This window comes from Choloepus didactylus, chromosome 2, assembly GCF_015220235.1.
Source record: "Choloepus didactylus isolate mChoDid1 chromosome 2, mChoDid1.pri, whole genome shotgun sequence".
Taxonomy (NCBI): Eukaryota; Metazoa; Chordata; class Mammalia; order Pilosa; family Megalonychidae; genus Choloepus; species Choloepus didactylus.
The window spans coordinates 114,950,193-114,977,710 of NC_051308.1; the positions used below are offsets into that span (position 1 = coordinate 114,950,193).

The 27,518-nt window shown below is 42.4% G+C and overlaps 2 protein-coding genes across 9 annotated transcripts in view; both read right to left on the reverse strand.

Annotated features, from left to right (window-relative positions):
• Positions 1–999, reverse strand: part of TUFT1 (tuftelin 1) — a 54,371-nt gene extending 53,372 nt beyond the window's left edge. For all 4 annotated transcript variants that reach the window (XM_037825986.1, XM_037825984.1, XM_037825985.1 and 1 more), the window contains exon 1: positions 866–999. In XM_037825986.1, the coding sequence (XP_037681914.1) occupies positions 866–925 (60 nt within the window). In that variant the 5' untranslated portion in view covers positions 926–999. The remainder of the gene's footprint in view (positions 1–865) is intronic.
• Positions 1,000–2,245: 1,246 nt separating this feature from the next.
• CGN (cingulin) overlaps positions 2,246–27,518 on the reverse strand; it is a 34,036-nt gene continuing 8,763 nt past the window's right edge. For 3 of the 5 annotated variants that reach the window (XM_037825989.1, XM_037825990.1, XM_037825987.1), the window contains 16 exons: positions 27,227–27,354; positions 26,439–26,571; positions 25,892–26,104; positions 25,304–25,452; positions 24,919–25,051; positions 17,242–17,451; positions 16,705–16,911; positions 16,045–16,302; positions 14,399–14,569; positions 13,734–13,895; positions 5,881–5,970; positions 5,315–5,398; positions 5,090–5,208; positions 4,675–4,783; positions 4,067–4,230; positions 2,246–3,754 (listed from right to left, as the gene is read on the reverse strand). In XM_037825989.1, coding sequence (XP_037681917.1) covers positions 3,613–3,754; positions 4,067–4,230; positions 4,675–4,783; positions 5,090–5,208; positions 5,315–5,398; positions 5,881–5,970; positions 13,734–13,895; positions 14,399–14,569; positions 16,045–16,302; positions 16,705–16,911; positions 17,242–17,451; positions 24,919–25,051; positions 25,304–25,452; positions 25,892–26,104; positions 26,439–26,571; positions 27,227–27,354 — 2,472 coding nt within the window. In that variant the 3' untranslated portion in view covers positions 2,246–3,612. The remainder of the gene's footprint in view (positions 3,755–4,066; positions 4,231–4,674; positions 4,784–5,089; positions 5,209–5,314; positions 5,399–5,880; positions 5,971–13,733; positions 13,896–14,398; positions 14,570–16,044; positions 16,303–16,704; positions 16,912–17,241; positions 17,452–24,918; positions 25,052–25,303; positions 25,453–25,891; positions 26,105–26,438; positions 26,572–27,226; positions 27,355–27,518) is intronic. The other 2 variants (XM_037825988.1, XR_005215235.1) reach the window with 2 other exon arrangements.

Consider the following 27,518-nt stretch of genomic DNA (forward strand, 5'->3'; position numbering starts at 1 on the left):
GAAGCCCTCGCATGGGTCACTGCCTTCCCTTTCTTTCTCAGTCCAGGTTTTGGCATGTCCTTCATCCACTTGCCCCTGGAGGCTGAAGCTGGAGACGGAAGCAAAGCCAACAAACCGTACCAGGAAGCTATCGGTTGGCCGACAGGGGGAGGGGAGCAGGAGAACTGCCCGGGGGTGGGGTGGGGAATCCGAGCCGAGGAATGACCCTCAGGCGGAAAACCCTATGCTATCTGCCCAAAGATAAGAGTTCCGAGCCGGTCTCGGCGTAGTTTGCGTCCTACCGCTCTCCCCCACCCGCGTCTCCCACCCTTCGGTCCAAATAGAAAAAGCCCTAGGATTGCACCCTCTACCCTTTTTTCTCGTTATTGGCCCCACAGAGCACCACGAAGTTCTTTGAAAGCCGTCTGAGGTTACCAGGAACCACAGAAAAGCCTAATCCGCCTCGTCAGCACAAAATATCCAAAAAAGCGCCGAGATCCGATCCCCTTGATCAGGGATCAACTCAATCTGGCTACGCACAGGACGCCTGGGTAAGTAACGCGCACCACAGACTGGCGGCCCGAGGGCTGAAGCTATTCCCGCCGGCTACCGGCGCCGAGACCCAGGCAGGAGCCGCAGTGTCCGCCCAAAGGGCGGGGACGCCCCAAGCCCTCGAATCTCAGAAGAGTGTCCGTCCGGCGACTCCCCGGGACTCCCACCGCCCTCCAACGGGCGACAGAAAAAAGAAAAAGAAAAGCGCCGCGAGGGGCCGACCACGCGGAGCAGGGCGCCAGGTGATGTCAGTGAACTCCGCGCAGGGCAAGGGAGGGGCGGAATTAGAAACAGAATACCAAGCTGTGAAGGCGGTGTGGCCGCTTTTTCTTACCGCGGTCTGCCCCTCCGGGTGCACATCCACCAGAGTACACCAGTTCCGCGTCCCATTCATCGTCTTCCCTCCGGGACAGCAACTCTGGAACCACCCTTAAGCCCAGCGGTCCGACGCTTCCCGACCCGCGCGCCCGGAACCGCTCCCTTGTATAGACGCGTCCGGGGCGGGGCTAGATATGCCACGCCTCCTAGGACTACGTTCACCAATGAGAGTGGGTTAAAGCGCGAGGTGGGCGGGGCCGAGAGGCTTCGGGATACGACCCACACGCGCTCATATTTGAATAGAGGTGGGGCTTGGGAGCTACCTGGGGCTGCTTAAGTGAACGTTTTGTTTAGCGTTTGTGGTTGACTTCAACGCATTCTCCATTAGTCTTGCTATCATCTCTTTTCAAACCTAAGATGAATGTTGGTCAGAGGAAATCATCCTGTTTCTGGTGGGTGAGTTGGAACCTACACAAGTTTCCATACTTGCTCCTCTCCCTATACATAGTCCAGCCAGCTGAACACAATTTTCCTCTAGGCACCAAGGGGGCCACCTCACTCAGACTGGCCTAAGCCTGTCTGGCAGGTGCCCTTTCCTGGCAGGAAGCCCAGGACAAAGTCAAAGCCAGCTTAGTTCTGGGTGGGGCTTGTTTTGCAGAAGCTATTATACCAACGTTGCCCTTATATGTTAGGGAGAGGAGGGACACGTTGCCTTAAAAGGAATTTGTGTTGAGGAATGGATGAGCCTCAACTTATCCATCCTATTTGCTCACAAGCCTAGGGGCCTAGAAGATAGGGCTGGCCAAGTGGGACCCTGAAGCTTCTTCCCAGCGCAGCCACTCTAGACAGGCAGCTGCTCCACTGGACTATGGGCCTCATTGTCAACAGGCAGAATACCTCAGGAGGTTTGACCCACTCCTGAATGGGCAGTATTCCTACATCTGACAATAGGCTCCGGTAAAAAGCCCTCTTCAAGGCATCACAAAGGCAATAAAAGCAGAAACTTCTCTACTTCCCAGGTAGGGACTTGGTCCCATGCTAGGTAGGAATGGGTGAAAATCTTGGGCCTGGGAGGTGAATGCTGAGGAGATTCCCTGTGACCCAAGGAAATAAAAGCCAGTTCTGATCTGATCCCCTCTAACCCTTAAAGAAGGCATTTACTAGCCTTGGTATTCCCAGTGGTTTGCTCAAGAGAGAACAGGGCTGCTGTAAACACTTCACGGTCTCAGTTCCCATCTAATCTGTTGTGAGGGCCTCTGAAAAGAGGGTTAGTGAGGTCAACAAAACACCAGCTTCAGCCTCTAAGCTGTACAATTAAGTTAAAATGGCTTCTTCAGGAAACTTGGCCCTCCAAACAAGCCAGGAGAAAGAATAAGAAAAAAAAAAAGCCAAGGAGTTCGGTATACATATATAACTTTAATATTTAATTTAAAATAAAATCAAGGCTGGATTGGATTGGGAAAGAATGTCTGATTTGCAAAATAAAGAAATTTTTTTAAAAAATCATGAAATTACAAGTCATTGGTGAGAAAAGCCTTCTTCCTCCAGGCTCCCTACAAAACCTTCTTAAGAAATGAGAGGAAAATCATCCCTCTTACCTCCACCCGACCAGGGCTTGGCTGTCCCTAAAATCCAAAGGAGAAATAAAGCCTCCATTACCTCTTCCCATTTCTACCAAGAGTCAGCCCTCAGCCCCAGGCAGGAAACCCTGAATCAGGGCTAAGCTTCTGAGAAATTGAGGGTCCCTTGGCTCCCTACTGAGACCGGGCACATCTGATTAAAGAAGCCATAAGGAAAGCCACAGGGACTGAGACCTTTGGTTTTTCAAACTTGTGTAGACAGCTGTCAGGGTTTCCAGGTGCAATCACCTTATAAGCAGTCTGTAGTCACAAAGGAGGGAGAGGAGGAAGGAGGAAAACCCTGAGCAGAAACCAGGCCCCCACCACCTGATTATGGTCCTACCAAAGCCCTCACCCAGAAGCTCATCAGCAGAGAAGCTAACAGCTTTCTTGAGTGCCCCTGGGGCAACTGGGAAGGTTGAGGACCCCAATTGGGGAAAGACTGGTCTTTGGAGAGCTATGAAAGTGCAGGTGTAAAAGGCAAGAAGAGCATCCTCATCTCCTCACCCTGGCTAAGGCACTGAGAACAAAGAAGGAAGGGAAGATAGGAATGGTGAAGACAGAAGTGAAGGAAAAAGGCTCCCTTGAATCCACTTGCTTGGAGAAGACAAAAATGTAGGAATTAGAGGGGTTGGGGTCTACCACCTGGGTCCCATGATTGTGCAAAAAGGAGTATCTGGGAAGTGGGTAGAGCCACGCCAGCGTGTCCATTTCCCATATGTCACCCTCACCCTGCTCTAGAGTGGGATGAAATGGATTGCAGGAGTTAGGGAAACAGAATCACAGAGAGTATTTTCCTGAGCATTAGGGTTAAAAGAGCTAAAGAAATAAAGCTTTCTATACATGGCAATTTCTAACCCTTCCTGGCCTGTTCAGTCCCTCTCGGCCTATATGCTGATGATGCTTCTGATGTGAGACAGAAGAGGGAGGTGTCGGCACTTAAGGGAAGGACTTGGGTGGCCTGAAATACCCACTCCTCCAGAGGAAAGGGAAAGTTTATCCATCGGCTTAGGCCTAATGCTTTTTTTATCACCATCACTCAGATCCCTCCCAGTCTTAGGTCTGAATAAGTGGGTCAGCCACAGGAATGAGGAATCTGAGGCTGGACAGGGAAGAGCAGAGCTGGCCAGGGTAGGACCATGGGCTAACATGAGCTGGTCTGTAGGTTGCTCTCCGTAAGCAGTGAGGCAATGGATGAGGGATCGTAGACACTGTCAAATTCCTCATCTGAGCTCAGTCCTTCATGTTTAAGGGTTGACTCAGCAGCTGAACGAGAAGCTTTGCGCCTGAGTCAAAGAGAAAGAGAAATATTGGTTAAGGGAGGGGGAGTAGAAGAATTAAGACAGACACCCTTTTCATGCTAAGGACACTCCAATTCTTCTAATGCCTAAAGCTTATTCACAAGAACCCTTACTAATCAGAGATTTGGAGAGATGAGGTACAGGCTAGAGGCTGGGATACTAAAAGATAATCCTTCTGGCTTCCAGCCAGGAATAAGTGACACTCTGCATAGTTCCACCTTCAGAGATTCTCCCTTAGGCACTCTTCCTGTTCTACTATCCCCAATGGGAGCAGAGGGGCAGAAAGGAAACCCATACCAGGACTCCTTCTCCAGGGCTTTGATCCGGGCCTGGAGCTGTTCATTGACCTCATGCTGCTCCTCCAGCTCACGCTGGGCCTTCTTCCTCAAGCTGTCCAGACGCTCAATTTCCTCTTCTGCTTCATCCACCTGCCGCTTCAAAGCCTTCACCCGCAGGCTTAGCTGGGCAGGATACCAAGTCCCCACATTAGAAAAGCATTTGCTACCCTGGTCTGGGACCCTCCCCTATAACAATCTTGACAAAGGAATATTGCCCTTGGAAAATGTTGTGACCGTGGGCGAGTTTCCTAACCTCTCGGATCCTCAGTTTCTCATCCAGAGTATGTGATAGTAACACACTGGGTTGTTTTGAAGATTAAATGTGTTAATACAAGTATAGGACTTAGAAAGAGAACCTAGCACATCATAAGTGTTCACTACATGTGTTTACTATGACAGCTCTAGTCAAACTTTAGAGCCATTCCTTTCAATCTAATTTCTCTGTCCTTATACAGGAAGGTCTAAGTTTGTAAGATATATAGGAGATGAGGGTTTCTCTTGGCCTCAAGAAAACACATAATATATACTTGTCACATGGTTGCTTGGCCCAGGGTGCCATGTCCTCACCTGACCTTTCTGGTCATTGACATGCTGTCGCTCATCATCAATCTGAATGGACAGCTCTTTAACTCTCCGCTCCAGTTTTCGGTTAGTGGACTGCAGAACCGTCTTCTCCCTAAGGGGGCAGGGTGGGGTATTCCCATGGCTATCACCATTTCTAAGGAAGCCCTCACCTGGCCCCCTACTGCCTCCAGGGATTCCCTCAGTCATGAGTCCCATAATTAGACTAGGCAGGATCCAAGCCAGATCCAAAGAACCCGGTTATTCAGATTTCAGTGTTTCTGTGACTCTCTCTTCTCTCTATCAAGAGAAAAGGCCTCTGTAAAGTTCGGGCCAGGTTAGCCATGTCTGAAGTGGAAGGTAGAGGTGGCCCCAGAGGAGAAGAGCAAAAAGGGAGGGGGGAAGGATGGGCTTGTGTCACCTCTCCTCAGCCTGAAGCCGCTCCTGCAACTCCTGATTCTGGGATTCGAGCTGAGAGAGGTTGGAATTGGGCTTCTGGAAGCCTTCAGAGCTGGCCAACCGGCTTTTCAAGTCCTTGTTCTGAGAGGGACAGGAAGCCTCCACCGTTAGCACTCCACTTCCCTTCCATGGTCATCTTACCCATCTCCTCAGGTCTATCCCCAAGACTCCCACACCAACTCCTCACCTGTCTCTCCAGGGAGATTTTGTCACACTCCAGGTCTTGCCGAGCAGACCTCTCCTGCATGAGCTCTGTCCTCAGCTGATCCACCTAGTACGGGCGGGTGAAGAGAACCAGACTTTGGGAGGACTAAAGATGAACCAGTAAACTGAACCACAAGGGGCAGGGTAACTAAAGGGATGGTCTCTGAACCCTGAATCCCAAAAATTCCCAAGAAATTAAGAAATCACAGCCTATTCAAATGGGAGGGGCCACAGAATGTAAACAGGGCCTCCTCTGTCCCAACAACAACTAGCATCCCTTCTGAATGGAAGCAGCCCTGACTCAGGTCAGAGAGCAGCCCAGGTCACCAAGATTCCTTTTTCTACTCAAATTTTTGGCTTCTTTCCACCCAAAGAAACCTGCCAACCCTTGCTGAAGCAGACAAGACTCAAGTAGAGCCACTCGTGCACAGATTCTGCAGCAAGAACTCTCCAGATTGTAAAAGATGGGAGGGTAGAGCTGTTTTTGAGAGGGGCAAAAGGTTATGAAGTCAGAGATAGACATAAATAAGGTGGTAAGGCAGAGGCTACCTGGTCTCGGCCACGATTTAACCGGTCTGTCAGCAGTTCCACAGTGTTCTTCTCTTCATCTAACTCTGCTTGTAGCCGTGAGACTTTTTCCTGTGGCAGAGAAACAATAGGTTAATTCTGTCCCACGTGCTGAATACTGGAATGCCAAAGTCAGACCAAGACTCTCTTAAACCCCAGCCTCCAGACTTTTCTCTCTCTTGAATCCCCACCCCCAACCTCCTGGTTCTTGCCCCTGCCCAGAGCCACCATGGAGCCAGCACCCTCTGCTGATCAGGTGTAGCACTGAGGGGAAAGGGTGGGGCATGCTCTAGTCATGGGCCCTTGGCAGGAAGATGAAACCCCAGAATCTACTTCTTGTTGCAGAAACCCTATTTCCCTAACGGGACAACTGAGAGAGAAACCCAACATGCCTGGACCAAGGTTGAGGTGGACAGACTCAGAAGCACCAGTGTATACATTGGGGGTGCAAACTCCAGAGCTAGGCAGTACCATACAGAGGTTAATAGTATGGACTTGGGGGCCAGACTGTCTGGGTTTGAAGTTCAGATCCACCACTTGCTAGCAGTGTAATGACGAACAAGCTACTCAACCTCCTTGTGCCAATTTTCCTCATCTACAAATTGGAGAAACCAAGAATACCTACTCCATTATTATTGTTGTTGTTGCTGTTATTATGGCCAAGTATAGTCTACTGAAGACCACTACTCACTCTACATGGGGGCAGCCACTCTCAGCTTCAGCCAACTGTCACCATGCAGAAAACTCAGACTACAAACTCAGCATTACCATATTCTCCCATGTTATAAAAGAAGCCAGAAATCCAAAATTTTATGTGGCATATATAAATTCCTAAACATTGGCAATTAATTCCCAAGTTGTTTAAAACACTAGCCCAGGGACTTCCGGGAAGATGGCCGAATAGGGAGTTGCAGGACTCACTCCTCTTCCAATAACAACTAGTGGACAGGCACAAACTATCCAAAACAACTGTGCTGGGGCACCGGGGATCAGGGGAGGACTACACAGCATCCAGGGAAGAGCGGGACAAAAAAGACTGAGAAACTGGTGAAAACTGTAACTCATGTGGCCAAGGCTCCAGACACCCATCCCCCACCCTTGAGACAAGCAGCTCTGGTTAGGTCTGGTCCCACCTTGGCAAGCTGCTGCAGACTGGGAGGGCTATGGAAGTCCTCCTCCTCAAAAATAGAGGGGGACATGACCGCGTACTGATCCAGCTATTGGCTGGATAATTTAAACCCCTGGGTCCCACCCTGGACACACGCCAGCTGTGCCATTGTTTTGACTCCATCAGAGGCAGAGTTATCAGAGGGCTAAAAAACCCTGCCTTCTTAGAGCTGCAGGGAATAGATTACCAAAGAGCACCATCTATGGAGAAAGCCAGGAAAGCACACCCTTGGGGAGATGAAATAAAAGTTCTTTGGCATCTTTCCTGACCCTCTTCCCAGGACCCTTTGGAACAGATCTGTGCCCCCTGCATGGGCACCTGACCCTGTTCTGGCTGGGAAATACAAACCAAGGGTCAAAGAAGAGCCTTAAACCCAATCAACAACAAAATCCTAGACAAGAGACAGAAACAACCTTCAGAACAATCTCATCAAGATAATCAAATGCCCAGATATCAGCAAAAAATTACAAGCCATACTAAGAAATAGGAAGATATGGCCTAGTCAAAGGAACAAATTTAAAAGCCGGAGGAGATAGAGAATTTGGAACAACTAATTGAAGATGTTCAGACAAATCTCAAACCAATTTAAGGAGATGAAAGGAAATATGGCTTAAGAGATAAAGGATATTAAAATACTGGGCGAGCATAAAGAAGAATTTGAAAGCATGCAAAGAAAAATAACAGACTTATGGGAATGAAAGGCACAATAGATGAGATTAAAAATACGTTAGATCTTATGCACACTTTAGACAACCCTTTTTAGGTTCTAAAGAATTGGGGTAGCTGGTGGTGGATACCTGAAACTATCAAACTACAACCCAGAACCCATGAATCTCGAAGACAGTTGTATAAAAATGTAGCTTATGAGGGGTGACAATGGGATTGGGAAAGCCATAAGGACCACAATCCACTTTGTCTAGTTTATGGATGGATGAGTAGAAAAATAGGGGAAGGAAACAAACAGACAAAGGTACCCAGTGTTCTTTTTTACTTCAATTGCTCTTTTTCACTCTAATTATTATTCTTGTTATTTTTGTGTGTGTGCTAATGAAGGTGTCAGGGATTGATTTGGGTGATGAATGTACCACTATGTAATGGTACTGTAAACAATTGAAAGTACAATTTGTTTTGTATGACTGCGTGGTATGTGAATATATCTCAATAAAATGAAGATTAAAAAAAAAAAATACGTTAGAGGCATACAACAGCAGATTTGAACAGACAGAAGGAAGGATCAGCAACCAAGAAAACAGGATATCTGAAATCGAACAGATAAAAGACAGGTAGAAAATAGAATGGAAAAATTTGAGCAGGGTCTCACATTCACATCATGCATGTCCCAGAAGAAGAGAAGGGGAAAAGGGCAGAAAGAATATTTGAGGAAATAATGGCCAAAAACTTCCCAACTCTTATGAAAGACATAAACACACATATCCAAGAAGTGCAACGTACTCCAAATAGAATAAATCCAAATAGACCGACTCCAAGACACATACTAATCAGACTGTCAACTGCCAAAAATAAAAAATTTTGAAAGTAGAGAAAAGCAATCTATCACATACAAGGATGGTCAATAAGAGTAAGTGCTGATTTCTCATCAGAAACCATGGAGGCAAGAAGACAGTCATATAATATATTTAAAATACTGAAAGAGAAAAACTCCCAGCAAAGAATTGTTTATCCAGTAAAACTGTCCTTCAAAAACAAGGGATTGAGTTTAAAATATTCACAGATAACCAGAAGCTGAGAGAGTTCTTTAACGAGAGACCTGCCCTATAAGAAATACTAAAGTGAGTTCTACAGGCTGAAAAGAAAAGACAGGAGAGAGGGACTTAGAGTGTCAAAATGAAGATTATCAGTAAGGGTAACTAAAAGGACAAAAAGAGAGACAAAAACAAGATATGACATATAAAAGCCAAAGGATAAAATGGTTGAAGTAAGTACTGCCTTTCCAGTAATAACATTGAATGTTAATGGATTAAACTCCCCTATCACACATTGGCAGAATGGATAAAAAAATATGATCCATCCATATGCTGTCTACAAGAGATTCATCTTGGACCCAAGGATACAAATAGATTGAAAGTGAAAGGCTGGAAAAAGATATTCCATGCAAACAGTAACCAAAAAAGAGCTGGGTGGCTACTCTACTATTGGACAAAATAGACTTTAAATGCAAAAATGTTATAAGAGACAAAGAAGGACATTACATATTAATAAAAGGAGCAGTCCATCAAGAAGAAACAGCAATAATAAATATTTCTGCACCTAACCAGGCTGCCCCAAAATACATGTGGCAAACACTGGCAAAACTGAAGGGAATAACAGACACCTCTACATTAATAGTTGGAGACTTCAGCACACCACTCTCATCAATAGATAGAATGTCTAGACAGAGGATCAGTAAGGAAACAGAAAACTTGAATAATATGATAAATGAACAACACCTAACAGACATATACAAAATACTGCACCCCAAAACAGCAGGATATACATTGTTCTCAAGTGCTCATGGATCATTCTTTAGGATAAACCGCATGTTGGGTCACAAAACAGGTCTCAATAAATTAAAAAAAAAATAAAAATTTATACAAAGTACTTTCTCTGATCATAATGGAATGAAGCTAGAAATCAGTATAGGCAGAGACCTGGAAAATTCATCAATATATGGAGGTTAAACAACACACTCTTTTTTATCATATTTTTTTATTGTAGAATATAACATATATATACAGAAGTGATAATTTTCCAAGTGCAATTCAACAAGTAGAGAGCAAATTTCAAATAATATTATTGGTTACAGTTCCACAGTTTCAGTTATTTCCTTACTGACAACACACTCTTAAACAATCAGTGGGTCAAAGAAGAAATTGCAAGAGAAATCAGTAAATATCTCAAGATTGGATGAAAATGAGAACACAACATATCAAAACTTAAGGGATGCAGCACAGGTAATGCTGAGAGGGAAATGTATATCCCTAAACCCTACATTAAGAACAAAGAAAGAGCTAAAATCAAAGACCTAACTACACACATGGAGGAACTAGAAAAAGAACAGCAAACTAATCATAAAGCAAGCAGATGGAAAGAATAACAAAGCTTAGAGCAAAATAAATGAAATTGAGAAAAAAGAATAGAAAGAATAAAAAGAAACAAAAGTTAGTTCTCTGAGATCAATAAAATTGACATACTTTTAGTTAGACTGACAAAGACAAAAATAAAAAAAGATGCAAATAAATAAAATCAGAAATGAGGAAGGGGATATTACTACTGACCCTACAGAAATAAAAAAGATCAGAAGAGGATGCTATGAACAACTGTATACCAACAAATTAGACAACGAAGATGAAATGGACTATTTCCTGCAACACATAAGCAAACTACATTGACTCTAGAAGAAATATTAGGCCTCAATAAACCAATCACAAGTAAAGAGATTGAATCAGTCATCAAAAACCTGCCAACAAAGAAAAGCCCAGGACCAGATGGCCACAGGTAAATTCTACCAATCATTCTAAGAAGAATTAATACCAATCCTGCTCAAACGCTTCCAAAAAAGCTGAAGAGGAGGGAACACCACTCAACTCATTCTGTAAACTAACATCACTAAGATATCAAAGCCAGATAAAGATACTACAAGAAAAGAAAATTCCAGACCAATCTCCCCAATAGATACAAAAATCCTCAACAAAATATTTGCAAACCGAATCCAACAGCACATTAAAAGAATTATATATTATGACCAAGTGGGTTTTATTCCAGATATGCAAAAGGGGTTCAAAATAAGAAAATCAATTGATGTCATACACCACTTCAACAAATCAAAGAGGAAAAACCACATGATCATCTCGATTGATACAGAGAAGGCATTTGATAAAATCCAGCATCCTTTCTTGATAAACACATGGTGAAAGATAAGAATAGAAGTACAATAAAGGGCATATATGAAAACCCCACAGCTAACATCATACTCAATGGTGAAACTGAAAGCTTTCCAAGATCTGAAACAAGACAAGGATGCCCACTGTCACCCCTGTTATTCAACACTGTGCTAGAAGTTCTAGCAAGAGCAGTTAGGCAAGAAAAAGAAATAAAAGAAAGTAAGAAGTAAAACTTTTACTATTTGCAGATGACATGATCCTATATTTAGAAAGTCCCCAAAAATCTACAACAAAGCTAATAGAGCTAGTAAACAAGTTCAGCAAAGTGGCAGATATAAGATCAACAGGCAAAAATCAGTAGTGTTTCTATACATTAGTAATGAGCAATCTAAGGAGAAAATCAAGAAAAACATTCCATTTACAATAGCATCTAAAAGAATCAAACATCTAGGAATAAATTTAACCAAAGATATAAAGGACATGTATTCAGAAAACTATAAAACATTGCTAAAAGAAATCAAAGAAGACCTAAATAAATGGAAGGCCATTCCATGTTCATGGATTGGAAGACTAAATAGTTAAGATGTCAATTCTACCCAATTGATTTACAGAATCAACACAATCCCAATCAAAATTCCAATGGACTACTTTGAAGAAATGGAAAAGCCAATTATCGAATTTATTTGCAATGGTAAGGGCCCCAAATAGCCAAAAACATCTTGAGGAAAAAAACAAAAAAAAAAACAAAAAAAGAAGTTGGAGGACTCACACTTCCTGACTTTAAAGCATATTACAAAACTACAGTGGTCAAAAGATACAGGGTCATAAAAATAGACATAATGATCAACAGTACCGAATTAAGAATTCAGAAATAAACCCACACATTTATGGTCAATTGATCTTGACAAGACTGCCAATTCCACTCAACCGGGACAGACAGGTCTCTTCAACAAATGGTGCTGGAAGAACTGGATATCCATATCCAAAAGAATGAAAGAGGACACCTATCTCACACTTTATACAAAAATTGACTCAAAATGGATTAAAAACATAAATATAAGAAAACATAAATATAAGAGCCAGTACCATAAAACTCCTAGAAGAAAATGTAGGGACACATTTTCAGTATCTTGTGGTAGGCAGTGATTTCTTAGGCCTTAGACAAAAGCTCAAGCAATGAAAGAAAAAAAAAATAGATAAATGGGACCTTCTCAAAATAAAAGACTTCGTGCTTCAAAGGAATTTTTTCAAAAGGGTGAAAAGGCAGCCAACTCAATGGGAGAAAATATTTGGAAACCACATATCCAATAAGGGCTTAACATCCAGAATATATAAAGAAATCCTACAACTCATTGATAAAAAGACAAACAATCCAATTTGACAAACCCAATGTCTACTGACATTGAATAGACACTTTCCCAAAGAGGAAATACAAATGGCTGAAAAGCACATTAAAAGATGTTCAACAGCACTAGCTATTAAGGAAATGCAAATCAAAACCACAATGAGATATCATTTCACATCTACTAGAATGGCCACTATTGAAAACTCAGAAAACTACAAGTGTTGGAGAGGATGTAGAGAAATAGAAACAATTATTCACTGCTGGTAGGAATGTAAAATGGTACAGCCACTGTGGAAGACAGTGTAGCGGTTCCTCAGGAAGCTAAGTATAGAACTGAAATATGATACAGTAATCCTGCTACTAGGTATATAGTCAGAAGAACTGAAAGCAAGGACACAAACAGACATTTGCACACTGATGTACACAGAGGCATTACTCACAATTGCCAAAAGATAGAAACAAACCAAGTGTCCATCAATTGATGAATGGATAAATAAATGTGGTATATTCTTACAATGGAATATTATTCAGCTGTAAGAAGAAATGAAGTCCTGATGCATGTGACAATATGGATGAATCTTGAGGACATTATGTTGAGTGAAATATGCCAGGCACAACAGGACAAATATTGTATGCTCTCATTAATATGAATTCAACATAATGAGTAAACTCATAGAGTTAATATCCAAAATATAGATTAGTAGAGAATGGGGAGCTGATGCTTAATTTGTGCAGAATTTTTAACAAGACTGATTGTAAATATTTGGAAATGGGTAAAGGTGATGGTAACATTATTGTGAGTGTTAATTAATGACGCTGAATCGTATGTGTGATTGTGATTGATGGGGTTGTGTAAGTCACTAGAAAGAAAGCTAGCGGATGAAACATGGGACTGTATAACATAGTGAATCTTGTTGTGGACGACGAAGGTGGTTAATAGCACAAATATAAAAATGTCCTTCCATGAACTAGAACAAACATTATGTCACTATTGTAAGTTAATAATAGAGTGGTATGTGGGAAAAATATACCTAATGCAAACTATGGACTATAATTAACAATAATATAATATTCTTTCATCAATTATAACAAAGGTACCAGACCAATGCTAAATGGCATAAAGGGTATGTGATTTTTCTTTTTGGAGCAATGAAAATGTTCTAAAATTGACTGTGGTGATGAAAGCACCACTCTGTGATTATATTGAGAATCACTGATTGTGTACTCTGGATGGACTGTATGGTTTGTGAATAAAACTGCTTATAAAAAGTTAAAGAAACCACTGTAGCCAACAAAAACCCCTCAGCTATAAGCTGCCAGTTTTCAATTCCTGGTACAGAAAGAGTCTTGTCATATCCTACCTCCTTTCCCCACAGAAGTCCCACCAGTGCCAGAACCCAAAGCCTCCCCACCCACCAGGCTCAGCTTCCAAAGTCCTCACCTCGAGGCCCTTAAGTTGTCTGGCCCTGTCATCCTGGGAGCGCTTTTTGTTCTCTGCCTCCTGTTCCAGCCCCTGCAGTCGCTGGGCCAGCAGCTCTTTGTCCAGTACAGCAGTGTCTCGTTCGGCCTGGGATGCCTGCAGGGCCTGCCGAAGCCTCTGGGTCTGGGAGAATGAAAAAATGCAACAGTACAGGGGAGGGTGAGGGGGTTGAAACCTCCCCTAAGGGAAAATTCTGACAGTCTTTAGAAATGTCAGAGCATGGTGATAATAAAAAGCAGATTATCTTTAGTCCATTTTCTTTGATTATTTTTAAATGCTCTACACAAAAGGAATTACCTAGGGAATTTCAAGTACTACTGATCCTGAGTCCAACCCCCAGAGGTTTGAGTGGTATGGGGTAGAGCTTGGGCATTGGGATTTTTCACACTAGGTGACTCTAACGTGCAGGAGAGTTTGAGAATCACTGCTCTATAGACAATGTACCCCCTTATTGTCTATACCTATGGCAGACTACTCCTCTCAATTTCCCCCACCTCAGTATGTCGCTCCAAGTGGTTAGACCTAAATCTGGGCCCTAGGACTCCCTGGTCACAGACAGATTCAGTTAAGGACAATGGGATGGCTCCCACTCTCCTACCACTTAGTGGTGACTCTTGTGCTCCTACCTCGTCCTGAAGCCGACTTAGGCCCCCAGAGGTCTTCTCAGCCTCACTGGCCCACTCCTTGGCCTGGCGCTGGGCATCTGCCACCTCCCGCCGGGCCTTTTCCTTGTAATCCTCCAGCTGGGTCTGGAGCTGCTGCAGGGCTTGCTTCGAGTCCCCTCCAATCTGATCCAGCTGAGACAGAGAAAAGAGAGTTCTCAACATTGCACCTCTTTAACAGATGCCTCTGTCTGGACCCAGATTCCCAAGACTCTCCCAGAGCCTCTTTCATGCCTCCTTCTCTCTCTCTTTCCTGGACCTAGGTCCCCAGTATAGCTAGTGGTTAAGAGTCAGCAGACTACCTAGGTTTAAATGCTAGTTCTACCATTTACTAACTGTGTGACCATAGGCAAGTCCCTCTGGGACTCATTCCCTGTCTGTAAAATGGGATAATAATAGTACCTACAACACAAGGTCATTGTAAGAATTAAATTAATTACATAAAGTACTTACAACAGTGCCTGACATGACATAAAGCGTAAATTATCATATTTCAGCAAAAGTAAGATGCCAATGATTATACGATGTACCACTAAGAAAGAAAAATCTGCCAACTGAACATTGACATACCGTAACATATGACAACTCAATTTCAGGTGATAAAATGTACATTTTAGAATTGATGAGGTATATTAGGTGTTTGCTCTTGTTTTATAAAGAAAGAGATTGGGAAGAGAATCTCCCCCACAAAAAGCAACATTTCTTTTTTCCCTTTCTCCTTCTCTGGCCCCAGATTTAAAAAGTCCTTATAGACTTCTAAGTAATAAATATCTCTCCCAGGAGGGATTCTCCAAGGATCAAGACCATAAAGGAATGGGAACTGGGGGGAAGGTCAAAAACACACAGACTGTGAGCCATTGACTACTTTGGATGGATTTTATGGTGTGTGAATATATCTCAATAAAATTACATTAAAAAAAGAAAGAAACAGGTTGCCTCTGCCCACCCACACATAGCAGTCCAGATATGCCAAGGAATTAACAACCCCTGGGAGCAGCCCTCAACCAATGTCTAATGAGCACTGGTAGACAATATGCCAGCTCTCTTAACCCTCATGAGTGTTACCGCTGAGGGAGGAGTGTGTTCTACACTGGCTCCCAGAACGCCCCAGCAGGATTAAACTCCAGTTTCAAGTAGTTACTTCCTTCGTCATGCTTCCTCTCTTGGCTTCCTTCCCTATCCTGTCTCACTTCACTCTCTCCTTCAAATGCTCCTTGAAACCACCTTCCAAACATACTACATGTATTCAAGTCCTTATCTTACAGTCTGATTCTGGGGGGACCAATGTGAAAATGAGGTGAGAACCTATTGTACAGCTTTTAACAGTAACTTGTTGGTGCATTTCCCTTTCATATTCGCAGAAGAACTCATAAGCACACAACTGAATAGGTTAAATTAAAAAAAGAAAAAACAACAACAGCAACAACAAAAATACAGAGGGAAGGCAGGAAAGATGCCACCCTCTGAAGATCTGGTCTTAGCCTCCCCTAGCAATGAACCTGAGAAAGCAAACACCACCTGTTTCTGAAATCCACTACCCTCGTGTCCCCAGGCAAGCTTCTTTGCAAGCTGGACCTCTTCCCAACAGCCCAGGTCGCCCTGTGCCCCACCTCCTTGTTCAGCCGGTCCACAGTTCTGTCCAGCAAACGCTTCTGCTCCTCCAGCTCAGCCTTGCCCCGCCGGAGTGCCTCCCGCTGCTTCCCCTCCTCCTCTAGGGCCCGGTTCAGCGCCTGCTGCTCCTGCCCCAAGCGGGCCAGGCCCCGCTGGGCCTCCTCCAGCCGTGCCTCCAGTGCCCGCTTGGCTGCTGCCAGGCTCCCCTCCTCCTCCTGAGCTGTGTTCAGAGCCTCTTCTAGCCGCTGCTTCTCTGCCTGAACAAACGAGGTGAGCAAGTTGGACTGAGAGAAGCTAAAGTTTGGGTTCAGTCCATTTGAAGGTGGGCAGTTGGGAAAGAGGAGAAGGAGGTATTTATGGGTAAAGTGGGCAAGGAAAATAGGCTCAGAAAAAAACAGGAAAGAAATCAAGACACAGGGAACAAGCAAAGGGTGGGAGTTAGAGGCAAAATAACTAGTGCAAAGGCTGTAACATTCACACCTAAATACATTCCAGAAAATAAGCCCAAGGTAAAACTGAGGGTGTAGTGAGGCAAAACAGAAACACATGAGGAGCAAAATAAAACTGATGGCTGAGTATTTAGCCTGGGAGTGCTTAGACAGGGGTGAGAGAACAGAGATGGCCAGGAGGAAGCCAACCACATCAGCAGAAGCACTGACCTCTAGCCGCTGCACCTTGTCCCGAAGTCGTGCCTCCACCACTTCCCCACCCTCCACCAAGCCTCGCGTTTCCTTCAGCTGCTGCTCCAGACCCAGGATGCGCCGTCGGAATTCGTCATTTTCCTCCTGGGTCTCCCGAAGCGTAGTTTCCACTGCTGCCCGACGCTGCCCCAGCACTGCTGTCTCTGCCTCTGCTGTTGTCTTAGCCTGCGGACGGTTCAAGGAAGGGTGGCTCAGACCCCAGGGGTCAGGGCCATTGGCTGCTCCCAGGAAAGCCACCACAAAGAGAGAGGTTATAGAGGACAGTGCCACCAGTCAGAAGCTTCCCTGAGAACCCAGCCCTTATAGAGAAGCAGGGGTTGCCACCAAGCACAGCCGCCTCCCCCCTGCCAAAACCTGGCTGGTTTTAACCACACACATAGGACCAAGGCTCTGGTCAGTACATACCCATGATAGGTCATTTTCCACGCCCTCTAGCTCCTCAGCCCTCCAGACCCTCAGCCTCGACCTCCTAAGCCCTGCGCCCACTCCCCTTGCCTTGGAAGCCTCTTCACAGTCCTGTCTCAATTGCTGGACAGTCTTCTGTAGCTGTAGGTTCTGCTCTTCCAGCTCCTGCCCTCGATTAGCCTTGACCCTTAGGACACCCAGCTGCTTCTCCAACTCCCGTTCCCGGTGTCGCCCAGCCACCTCCTGGCCCTGCTGCTCTGCCCGCAGTTCCTTAAGCTCCTCCTGTGCCCGGCGCAGCTCCTAGAAGTGAAGGAGAATGGTGACAATACAAAAAGAGCCAGACTGGGATACCAAGTCCTTCATTCACCTGGCCTGGTTCTTGAAGATCTCAGGAGAATCCCAGGCCCCTACCATTGCTTAGCAGAAGGAGCTATAAATATAAGCAAGATAACTTAGATGAATTGAGTAGGTTCCTAGAATAACACAAAGTACCAAAACTGGCTGAAGAAGAAATAGAAAATCTGAATAGCTCTATAACAAGTAAAGAGATTGAATTGATAATCAAGTACCTTCCAACAAAGAAAAGCCCAGGACCAGATGGCTTTACTGGTGACTTCTACCAAAAGTTTAAAGATTTAACACCTAAACTTCTCAAACTCTTCTAAAAAACAGAAGAGGAGGAAACATTCTCCAACTCCTTCTATGAGGCTATAACTACCCTGATACCAAAGCCAGACAAAGACATCACAAGAAGATCAATGGAAAAGAACTGAAAGCCCAGAAATAACCCTTCCATGGTTCTTTCATATATTGTAAGGGTGCAAAAATCCTTAAATGGGGGAAGAACAGTCCCTTCAATGAATGGTGCTGTGACAACTGGGTATTACACGCAAAAGAATGAAGGTGGACCCCTACCTCACACCATATACAAAAATTAACTCAAAATGGACCAAAGACCTAAAAGAGCTTAAACTATAAGACTCTCTGAAGAAAACATAATCGTACAACTTTATAATCTTGGGCTGGCCAACAGTTTCTTAGATATGACACCTAAAGCACAAGCAACCAAAGAAAAAAAACAGATAAATTGGACTTGATCAAAATGAAAGACTTTTGTGCATCAAAGGATACAATCAAGAAAGTGAAAAGACAACTCAAACAATAGGAGAAAATATCTGTAAATCATCTGATAAGGTACTTTTATCAAGAATATATAAAGAACTCTTAAAATCCAACAATAAAAAGACAACCCAATTTAAAAATGGGCGAAGGCAGGCAACACAGGATATGACTCCCGAGGATGAATCTGGACTTGACATCATGGGATTAAGAACATCTTCTTGACCAAAAGGGGGATGTGAAATGAAACGAAATAAAGTTTCACTGGCTGAGGGATTCCAAATGGAGTCAAGAGGTCACTCTGGTGGGCATTTTTATGCACTATATAGATAACCCTTTTTAGGTTTTAATGTATTGGAATAGCTAGAAGTAAATACCTGAAACTATCAAATTATATCCCAGAACCCTTGAATCTTGAAGACAACTGTATAAAAATGTAGCTTATGAGATTGTGAAAGCCTTGTGTATCACACTCCCTTTATCCAGTGTATGGATGGATGAGTAGAAAAATGGGGACAAAAACTAAATGAAAAACTAGGGTGGGATGGGGAGATGATTTGGGTGTTCTTTTTTACTTTTATTTTTCATACTTATTTTACTTTTTCTGGAATAAGGAAAATATTCAAAAAATAGATTGGGGTGATGAATGCACAATTATATGATGGTACTGTCAACAGTTGATTGTATACCACAAATGATTGTATGATATGCGAATATATCTCAATAAAACTGAATTGAAAAAAAAAAAAAAAAAAACGGGCAAACGACTTGAATAGATACTTCTCCAAAGAAGGTATACAAATGCCCAATAAACACATCATTAGTCATTAGGGAAAAACAAATAAAAAACACAAACATAGTGAACCCTGTTGTATGATGACTGTGGTTAATAATACAAATATAAGAATGTTCTTCCATGAACTAGAACAAATGTACGTCACTATTACAAGGTGTTAATAATAGAGTGGTATATGGGGAAAAAATACAACTAATGCAAACTATGGACTATAGTTAAAGTAATATTGTAATGTTATTTCATATATTGTAACAAAAGTATCATACCAACGCTAAATGTCAGTAATGGGGCAGGGTATGGAATTTTTGTTTCTGGAGCAATGAAATGTTCTAAAATTGTGGTGATCAAAGCACAACTCTGTGATACCAATAGCCATTGACTGTAACCTTTGGATGGATTGTATGGTGTGTGAATAAAACTTTTTTTGTGTTTGTTTGTTTGTTTTAGGCTGATATAAAAGCCTATGGGTTTTCATTGTAGAAGCAAATTTATTTTCTGGTTCATTAAATGATAATCAAATTATAGGCAGATAAAAACTGAAAGGTAAGATATTCAATCTAACACAAACAAAGCTGCCATGGTCCTGGCCTGAGGATACAAATTATTTTTGTTGAAGCTATTTTTTAAAATATCCCCTCTTTTTGAGGTTGTAGTTGTATTTTTTCAAACAAACTTTTTAATTTACTGATCTAGATCTCTGCATGGATAAAATAATTAGATAATTCAAATAATAAAAGAGTTAAATGTGATGTTTGGAACTCCCTAAGTAAAGCAATTGAATGTTCATTTTTCAACTATGCAGAGTATTACACATGTAATCAATGTTTTCTCTAACCATGGATAACTAATAATTCCTCATTTACCTGAATAGAAACTAGAAATTTACTACACATATATGGTGACATAGAAATTTGAGAAAACAACAATCCAAAGATTTATGCCATTTGTGTGCCTTTGGATAACTAAGAATGTAAAACTATATTCTAATAAATCTAGAATGTATTAACAAAAAAATTAAAAAAAAAAAAACACATAAGATACCATTTCATATCCACTAGGATGGCTAGAGTCAAAAAGTCAGATAATAAGCGTTGGCGAGAATGAAGAGAAATTATATCCCTGTGCCTTGCTTATGGGAATATAAAATGGGGCAGTCACTGTGGAAAACTGTCAGTTCCTTAAAAGGTTAAACATAGAGTTATCATATGACCTAGCAAGTCCACTTCTCCACTCCTAAATATCCAAGAAAATTGAAAACATATTCATAAAAACTTGAATATGAATGTTCAATAGCACTGAACACTCATAGCAGCATTATACATTAGTAGCCAAAAAGTGGAAACAATCCAAATGTCCATTAATCGATGAAAAAACAAACAGGGAACAGGAAGATGGCGGCATAGAGAGGAGTGAATGACTTAGTCCCCCCCAGAACAATTCATAAATGACCAAAAAACCAGTAAATAACCTGGAATAACAGCGGGGAGACAAATGTGACTGTCCACTCATCATCCACCAACCTGAATTGGGAGGAATGCCCAAGATCACAGCATAAAATCTAATCCTATCAAGCAAAACAAATGCCAAGAGGCCAAAAACAGCAGAAATTCTTAATGCTTATGATAAAACCAGACAATATGGAGAATCCAACTCCAAACACACAAATCAAGATATCAGAAGAAACACAGTACCTCGCAAAATTAATCAAAGAACTACAATCGAGGAACAAAAACATGGCAAAGGATTTAAAAGACATCAAGAAGACCATGGCCCAGGATATAAGTCACATAAAGAAGACCCCAGAAGAGCATAAAAAAGACATTGCAAGAGTAAATAAAAAAATAAAAGATCTTATGGAAATAAAAGAAACTGTTGGCCAAATTAAAAAGACTCTGGATATTCACCATACAAGACTAGAGGAAGCTGAACAACATCTCAGTGTCCTAGAAGTCCACAGAACAGAAAATGAAAGAACAAAAGAAAGAATGGAGAAAAAAATCAAAAAAATCGAAATGGATCTCAGGGATACGATAGATAAAATAAAACATCCAAATTTAAGACTCATTGGTGTCCCAGAAGGGGAAGAGAAGGGTAAAGGTCTAGAAAGAGTATTCAAAGAAATTGTGGGGAAAAACTTCCCCAACCTTCTACACAATATAAATACACAAAGCATAAATGCCCAGCGAACTCCAAATAGAATAAATCCAAATAAACCCACCCCAAGACATATTCTGATCAGACTGTCAAATACTGAAGAGAAGGAAGAAGTTCTGAAAGCAGCAAGAGAAAAGCAATTCACCACATACAAAGGAAACAACTTAAGACTAAGTAGTGACTACTCAGAGGCCACCATGGAGGCGAGAAGGCAGTGGCATGACATATTTAAAATTCTGAGAGAAAAATTTCCAACCAAGAATACTTTATCCAGCAAAACTCTCCTTCAAATCTGAGGGAGAGCTTAAATTTTTCACAGACAAACAAACGCTGAGAGACTCTGCCAATAAAAGACCGGCCCTACTTCAGATTCTAAAGGGAGCCCTACCAACAGAGAAACAAAGAAAGGAGAAAGAGATATAGAGAATTTTAACAGACATATATAGTACCTTACATCCCAAATCACCAGGACACTCATTTTTCTCTAGTGATCACAGATCTTTCTCCAGAAGGGACCATAAGCTGCGACACAAAACAAGCCTCAAGAAATTAAAAAAAAAAAAAAAAAAAAAAAAAATTGAATATACTCAAAGCACATTCTCCAACCACAATGGAATACAAATAGAAGTCAATAATTTTTGAACTGTAACTCCACTATTTACTTCCTACATGATATAAAATACACAAACTCTAAGGACAAATCAGTGATTTTGAACTCAATGTAAAATATGTAATTTTAGACAACTATATAAAGGTGGGGGGATGAAGGAGTATAGGAACATAGTTTATGTGTCCTATTAAAGTGAAGGTGGTATCAAAGAAAAACAAGATTGATATGGATTTAAGAGTTTAATTTTAAGCCCCACAGTAAACACAAAGAAATTATCAGAGAATATAACCATAGAGATGAAAAGTAGAGTTTGGGTTAAGAGAAATGGGGGAAGGGGCAATGGGGAGTTAAGAAATGAGTGTAGGGTTGCTGTTTGAGGTGAAGGGAAATTTCTAGTAATCGATGGTGGGAAAGAGCATTACAACATTCTAAATGTGATTAATCCCACTAATGGAAGGATAGGGAGGGGGTGGAATGGGAAGATTTAGGCTATATATATGTTTCCACAACTGAAAAAAAAAAAAAAAAAGACAGTCTAACTAGATGACAATTGAATGCTAAGGATGAACTTGGATGGGATTGGAGGATAGAGGACAGGTGGCTCAATGGGACACAGTTGAGACATAAGGAAAAGGAAATATAGAATGTAAGCTTTGTATCATTGTTGAATCTCTTGTACTTCTTAGCTGCGCTTAATGGAATTGCATAAAAGAATGTTCTTGTTCATGGGAAGTATATAGGTGAATTATAGTGTATCTTCAAGGACGTCTGCAGCTAACTCTCACATGTTCAGAAGACAGAGCAACAGATGATGTATGATAGGGAGGGAGGGAGGGAGGGAGGGAAAGAAATAGCGATGTGACAGCATGTTAAATTTGGTGGATTAAGCTATCAGGGGAGGGGGGTCAGGGTATGATGGAGTTCTGTGTATGGGGCTAGTATTGTTTTTGCAACTGTTCCTATAACTTTGAATTTATTTCAAAATAAAAAACAACAATAACAACAAAAAACAAACAAAAGGTAATACAGCATATTCATACAATGGAATATTATTCGGTCGTAAAAAGGAAAGGTCTGGTACATGCTACAACATGGATGAACCTTGGGACACTTTGCTGAGTGAAATAAGCCAGATACTAAAGGACAATTTTACACGATTCGATTTATATGAGATGTCCACAACAAGCAAATCCATATGGACGGAAAGTAGAATAGCGATTGCCAGGCAGGGAGGAGGGAATGAGTAGTGATTGCTAACAGCTACGGGAATCCTTTTCGGATTGAATGAAAATGACTGGAACTAGAGAGCGGTGGTGACTGCACAACTTTATGAATATGCTAAAACCATGGAAGTATATACTTTAAATGGGTGAATTTTATGGTATGTGAACTATATCTCAATAAAAAAATAAAAATATATTTATTATGTGAAGAGTAAAGGGATCAGGGTATGGAAAAACAAGCTTGGCTATTTAAAAATATATACTGTAAACTGAAACATGTGACATCATAAATACCAGTGCTGCTCTGAGTTCTTGAAAATAAATTAATAAAATAAAATAAAATAGGACTTCTGGCTCTAATTCTTTAGCTATTAGCTACTTCTGAAATTCAGAAAGTACCATAATTATGCTGACAAAAGTAATTACAAAGAAAAAGAAAAATAGAGTGTACAGTCTATATTAAACTTGGTTAGTCTGTTACCCTAATGCACGTTTTGTTTACTGATTATACACTTCATAAAATAGTCTTAATATTTGAGATAAAGGAAACACTAGTTATTGCTGTTAAATTTTATCCAGCACGATTTTCCAGAGGAATGTCCAAGTTCTCCGTGTTGGGTTGTATAATTAACAGACTTCAGACTATCCTGTGTTATATGTTAGCTTCAAAACTATAATAAAAATTTAAGAGCATTTTTTACTTCATCATTCTTCCAAGAGTTTCTCTGAGAAACTAAATTATAACAACACACCACCACAACCATCAAAGTATACTTGGTTAACATTTATTACTTTTTTTCTCCAAATATTCTGCGTTAGCTCAGGTTTTTATTTATCTGGAAAATCAGAGTTAAGTTTCTTTACTCATTTAAAAATATGAGTACCTTGATTACAATTAGGCAGTCTTACAGGCACAGGCATGATAAGCAAATGTTGATTAATTAAACGTGTTAACTGAGCATGTTTAATTAATACATATCTGGTATAGTCAACCGAGAAAATGTAGACCTAGAAGAATCTTCAGGAGACCATAAATGCCAGTTCCTATAATTAATAAACATACTTCTGAAGTTATCTAAATCATTCAGAATAATTAGTTGTCTTTTTCATTCATAAACTATAACACAAGGATTACAAATTTGTGTTCACCTTTAATTTTATGACCTTATCATTTGCAACTCATAAAATTTCATCATTCATATATGATAAAAAGATTTCCTTAAAAAAAAAAAAAAAGGCCAAAGAGAGGGAATCTTACTGTGAACTTATTAACTTGTGAACAAGGCCATGCTGAATGGGGAGACAGACACATCAAACACTGGAATCTTTTAATTCCCAGTGACCCAGTTTAATCTAAAAAGCCTTCAGATTTCCATTTGGCCTCCCATGTAGGTCAGCTGGCCATGCCAACACAAGTATTCCAGTCCATGTGATGGCATTTCTCATTGTAAGTTAGTAAACTGGCATTCAAACCACTAACATTTGTTTCAAAATATAGTTGAGTCTACCCTGAGAAACAGAGCAATTCTTGCTATGATGAGCCTGCAAAAATGATCCTGGAGTTTTACAAATCCATCCAAATGCTGCTACCCATGCAGTTCCTTGGGAGGCAGCCAGCAGCCTTCTGGCTATACCCCAACCTGGCCACTGAGAGCCCTTTCCATTACAAACTTCTACTCTTGGCAAGACCATACCTGCTGGATCAGACAGTGTATGCTGGGAAGGAGATAAAGCTAAGCAGGTAAGACAAGGCCTGAAAACCAAGCATACATGAGACAGCCACACTAGAGTGGAGGCCCTCGAGGATAGGTGAGGCAGGTATCTATCTCTCCAACCTGCCCTTCAGCCCCACAACTCCCAAGTACCTTCTTAAGCTCCTCAATCTGACGAGCATCTCCGGCACCAGCTCGGGCCTGCTCTAACTCCCTCTGCAAGACCTCCATCTTCTCCCCAAGCTCTTCTTCCATCTCCTCCTTCTCCATCCGCAGCTGCAAGAGTCTGAGCCCAGGGAGGTGAAATAAAGGGGAAAGGGAACAGGGTCAGGTCACCTGCCTGGGAGAGGTTAATAGGACATTGAAAACCACTTTCCTAGAGAGAAGCCCCCTGTGCACCAACTTTCAGAAGGAAGGAAGACACATGCAGAGAAGAACAGTTTGAGAAATAGGAAAGGAAGAGCGAAGCATGGGTAGAAAAGAAGTGGGATGTAAGCATCATGGATAAGTATCCCTGAGAGCGGGACAAGGTCCTTACTCTTGCTTGGTAGCTCTAAGATCCTCCTTGTTCTTCTGGAACATGTTCTGCCAATGCCCTGTCTCCTCTGAGCTCTCCTCCAGCTCCCTTTGTAGCCCTCGAACCAGGGCTGACATCTTCTGCCTCTCAGCCTCCAATGCTGCATGGTCCTAGGGAAGGGGAGAGTTGGGGACCAGGAGTCTCAGAGGGAAGAGCTCACTTCAAACCAAGGTGTGAGCATGTAGAAGGGGAGGCTGAGGCCCAGAAGGCACCATGCCAGCTGCACACCCTGATACTCCAGTGGTACCTGGTACAAGACTAGCAGAAGGATCTCTGCCCAAGTCACAGCCCACCTGCTGTTACCTACATGAAACCTCCCCCAGTTAGTTCCCATCGGATTTGGTCACACATCCTCCATGGTACTTTTGGCCTACACTCCATCCCTCTGCCCCTGTAGGTTTCTTGGCCACGGTTTCCATTACATTTTGTATGTGTCTTTTAAGACAAGTTCTCAGTTGTAACCATGCAAAGTCCAAAAATGCAAGGCCCCAAAGTAGCCCCCTTCCTTGGCAGCGTCCTCTTCTCCCAGTCCCTGCTCCTGTCACATGCCTGGGTTGCATCCTGCATGCTCCGGCGAAGCTGCTCTGCATCTCGCTGGTACTGCTGCCGGACCTGCTCCACCTCCTGGTCACGGGAAGTCACCTCTTCCTTTAGGGCCCCCTTCAGGGCTGTCAATTCCCGCTCCCGCAGCCTCAGCTGTTCCTCTATCCGCTGTTTCCCCTCCAAGACCTCTTCCAGAAGCTCCCGGGTCTCTAACAGATCCTGGGGAAAGTGATGGTGGAAGCATAGTGGTGACCCTATTAGGATCTATCTGTCCATTCATTCATTCACTCATTTAACAAACACTTATTGAGCACTTTCTACATGCTAGGCACAGTACCAGGTGCTCACCGCCCTCCCAGATGCTTAGTTAGGATAAAGGAAACCCAACATTCTGGGCTCCAGCCCCACCCTGGAGTCAGCCTGAAAGCACACCAAGGGGAGCCCCTAATAAGCAAGCTGCTCTCCATACTTCAGGGAAGCTGTGGATGAGCAGACAGGAGGATGTTTCCGCTGAAAGGAAGCAGGGCCTGAGGTACCCAACACTACTCCCCACCTTCATTAGCACCTCCTTAGCAGGCTCAGGACCCTGAACTTGTTTCAGCTTGTCCTGTAGCTCCAACACCTGGGTCTCCAGTCCATGTCGTAACTGTTCACCCTGGTCCAGGAGGAGCTTCATGTTCTGGAGTCTAATAATTAATTAATAATAAATCACATTTGTTGAGCACTATGTGTCAAACAGTTTTCTAAACACTTTACATATACTACTTCATTTAAACCTTCAAGTCTTTGTTCAAATCGCAATAAAGCCTCCCCTGACTCTATTGTTTAATACTGCAAACTGCTCCCCCACAACCCAGCTCTCCTGATCTGCTTTACCCTACACTACTTATCACTTAGCTTTACTTACATAACATATTTATTGCTGGCTGGCTGTTCCCCCTCACCAGAAACTAAGCCTATGGAGAGCAGAGATCTTCATCTGTATGGTTCACAAATGTACTCAAGGAAACTAGATCAGTGTCTGCCACACACTAGCCACTGCAGAAGCATCTGCTGAATGAATGAATAAATCCTCACAACAATCCTGTGAGGTAGGACTTTACAGATTAAGAACCTAAGGCACAGAGGCAAACCTAGGCAGCATAGCTCCAAAACATGCAGCTGTAACCATTACACTAACCTCCTTGATAGAGAAGATAGAGAGAAAGGTCCTGTCTTTAAACTATCTCTGCCTCTTTCAACTTCTGGAGATCTCCCTTTGTCTCCTGCAGTCCTGTGGATGGGTCTCTACTCCAGCCTTTTGTCTCCATGCAGCCCCCATGCACCAACTGCTGCACTCACTCCTTGGTGCTCTGCTGGGCTTCCCCCTTCCTCCTCTCCAGCAGCTCCTGCAGTCTCCTGCACTCCTCTGCCTTCTCCTCCAGCTGCCTCTCCAACCCGACCCGGGATGGCTCTAGCTTCTGCCGCTTCTGGAAAAGAAAAGGAAAATAAAGTAGGTGGGGGTTAAGGACAGCCTCCCAAAAGGACCAGGAAAAATGAGAAAGACTGTCTAACATTTATTGGACACTTACTATGTGACAGGCACTGCACTAGGGAACTGCTGTGTATTATCTGCATTTAATCTTCATAACTC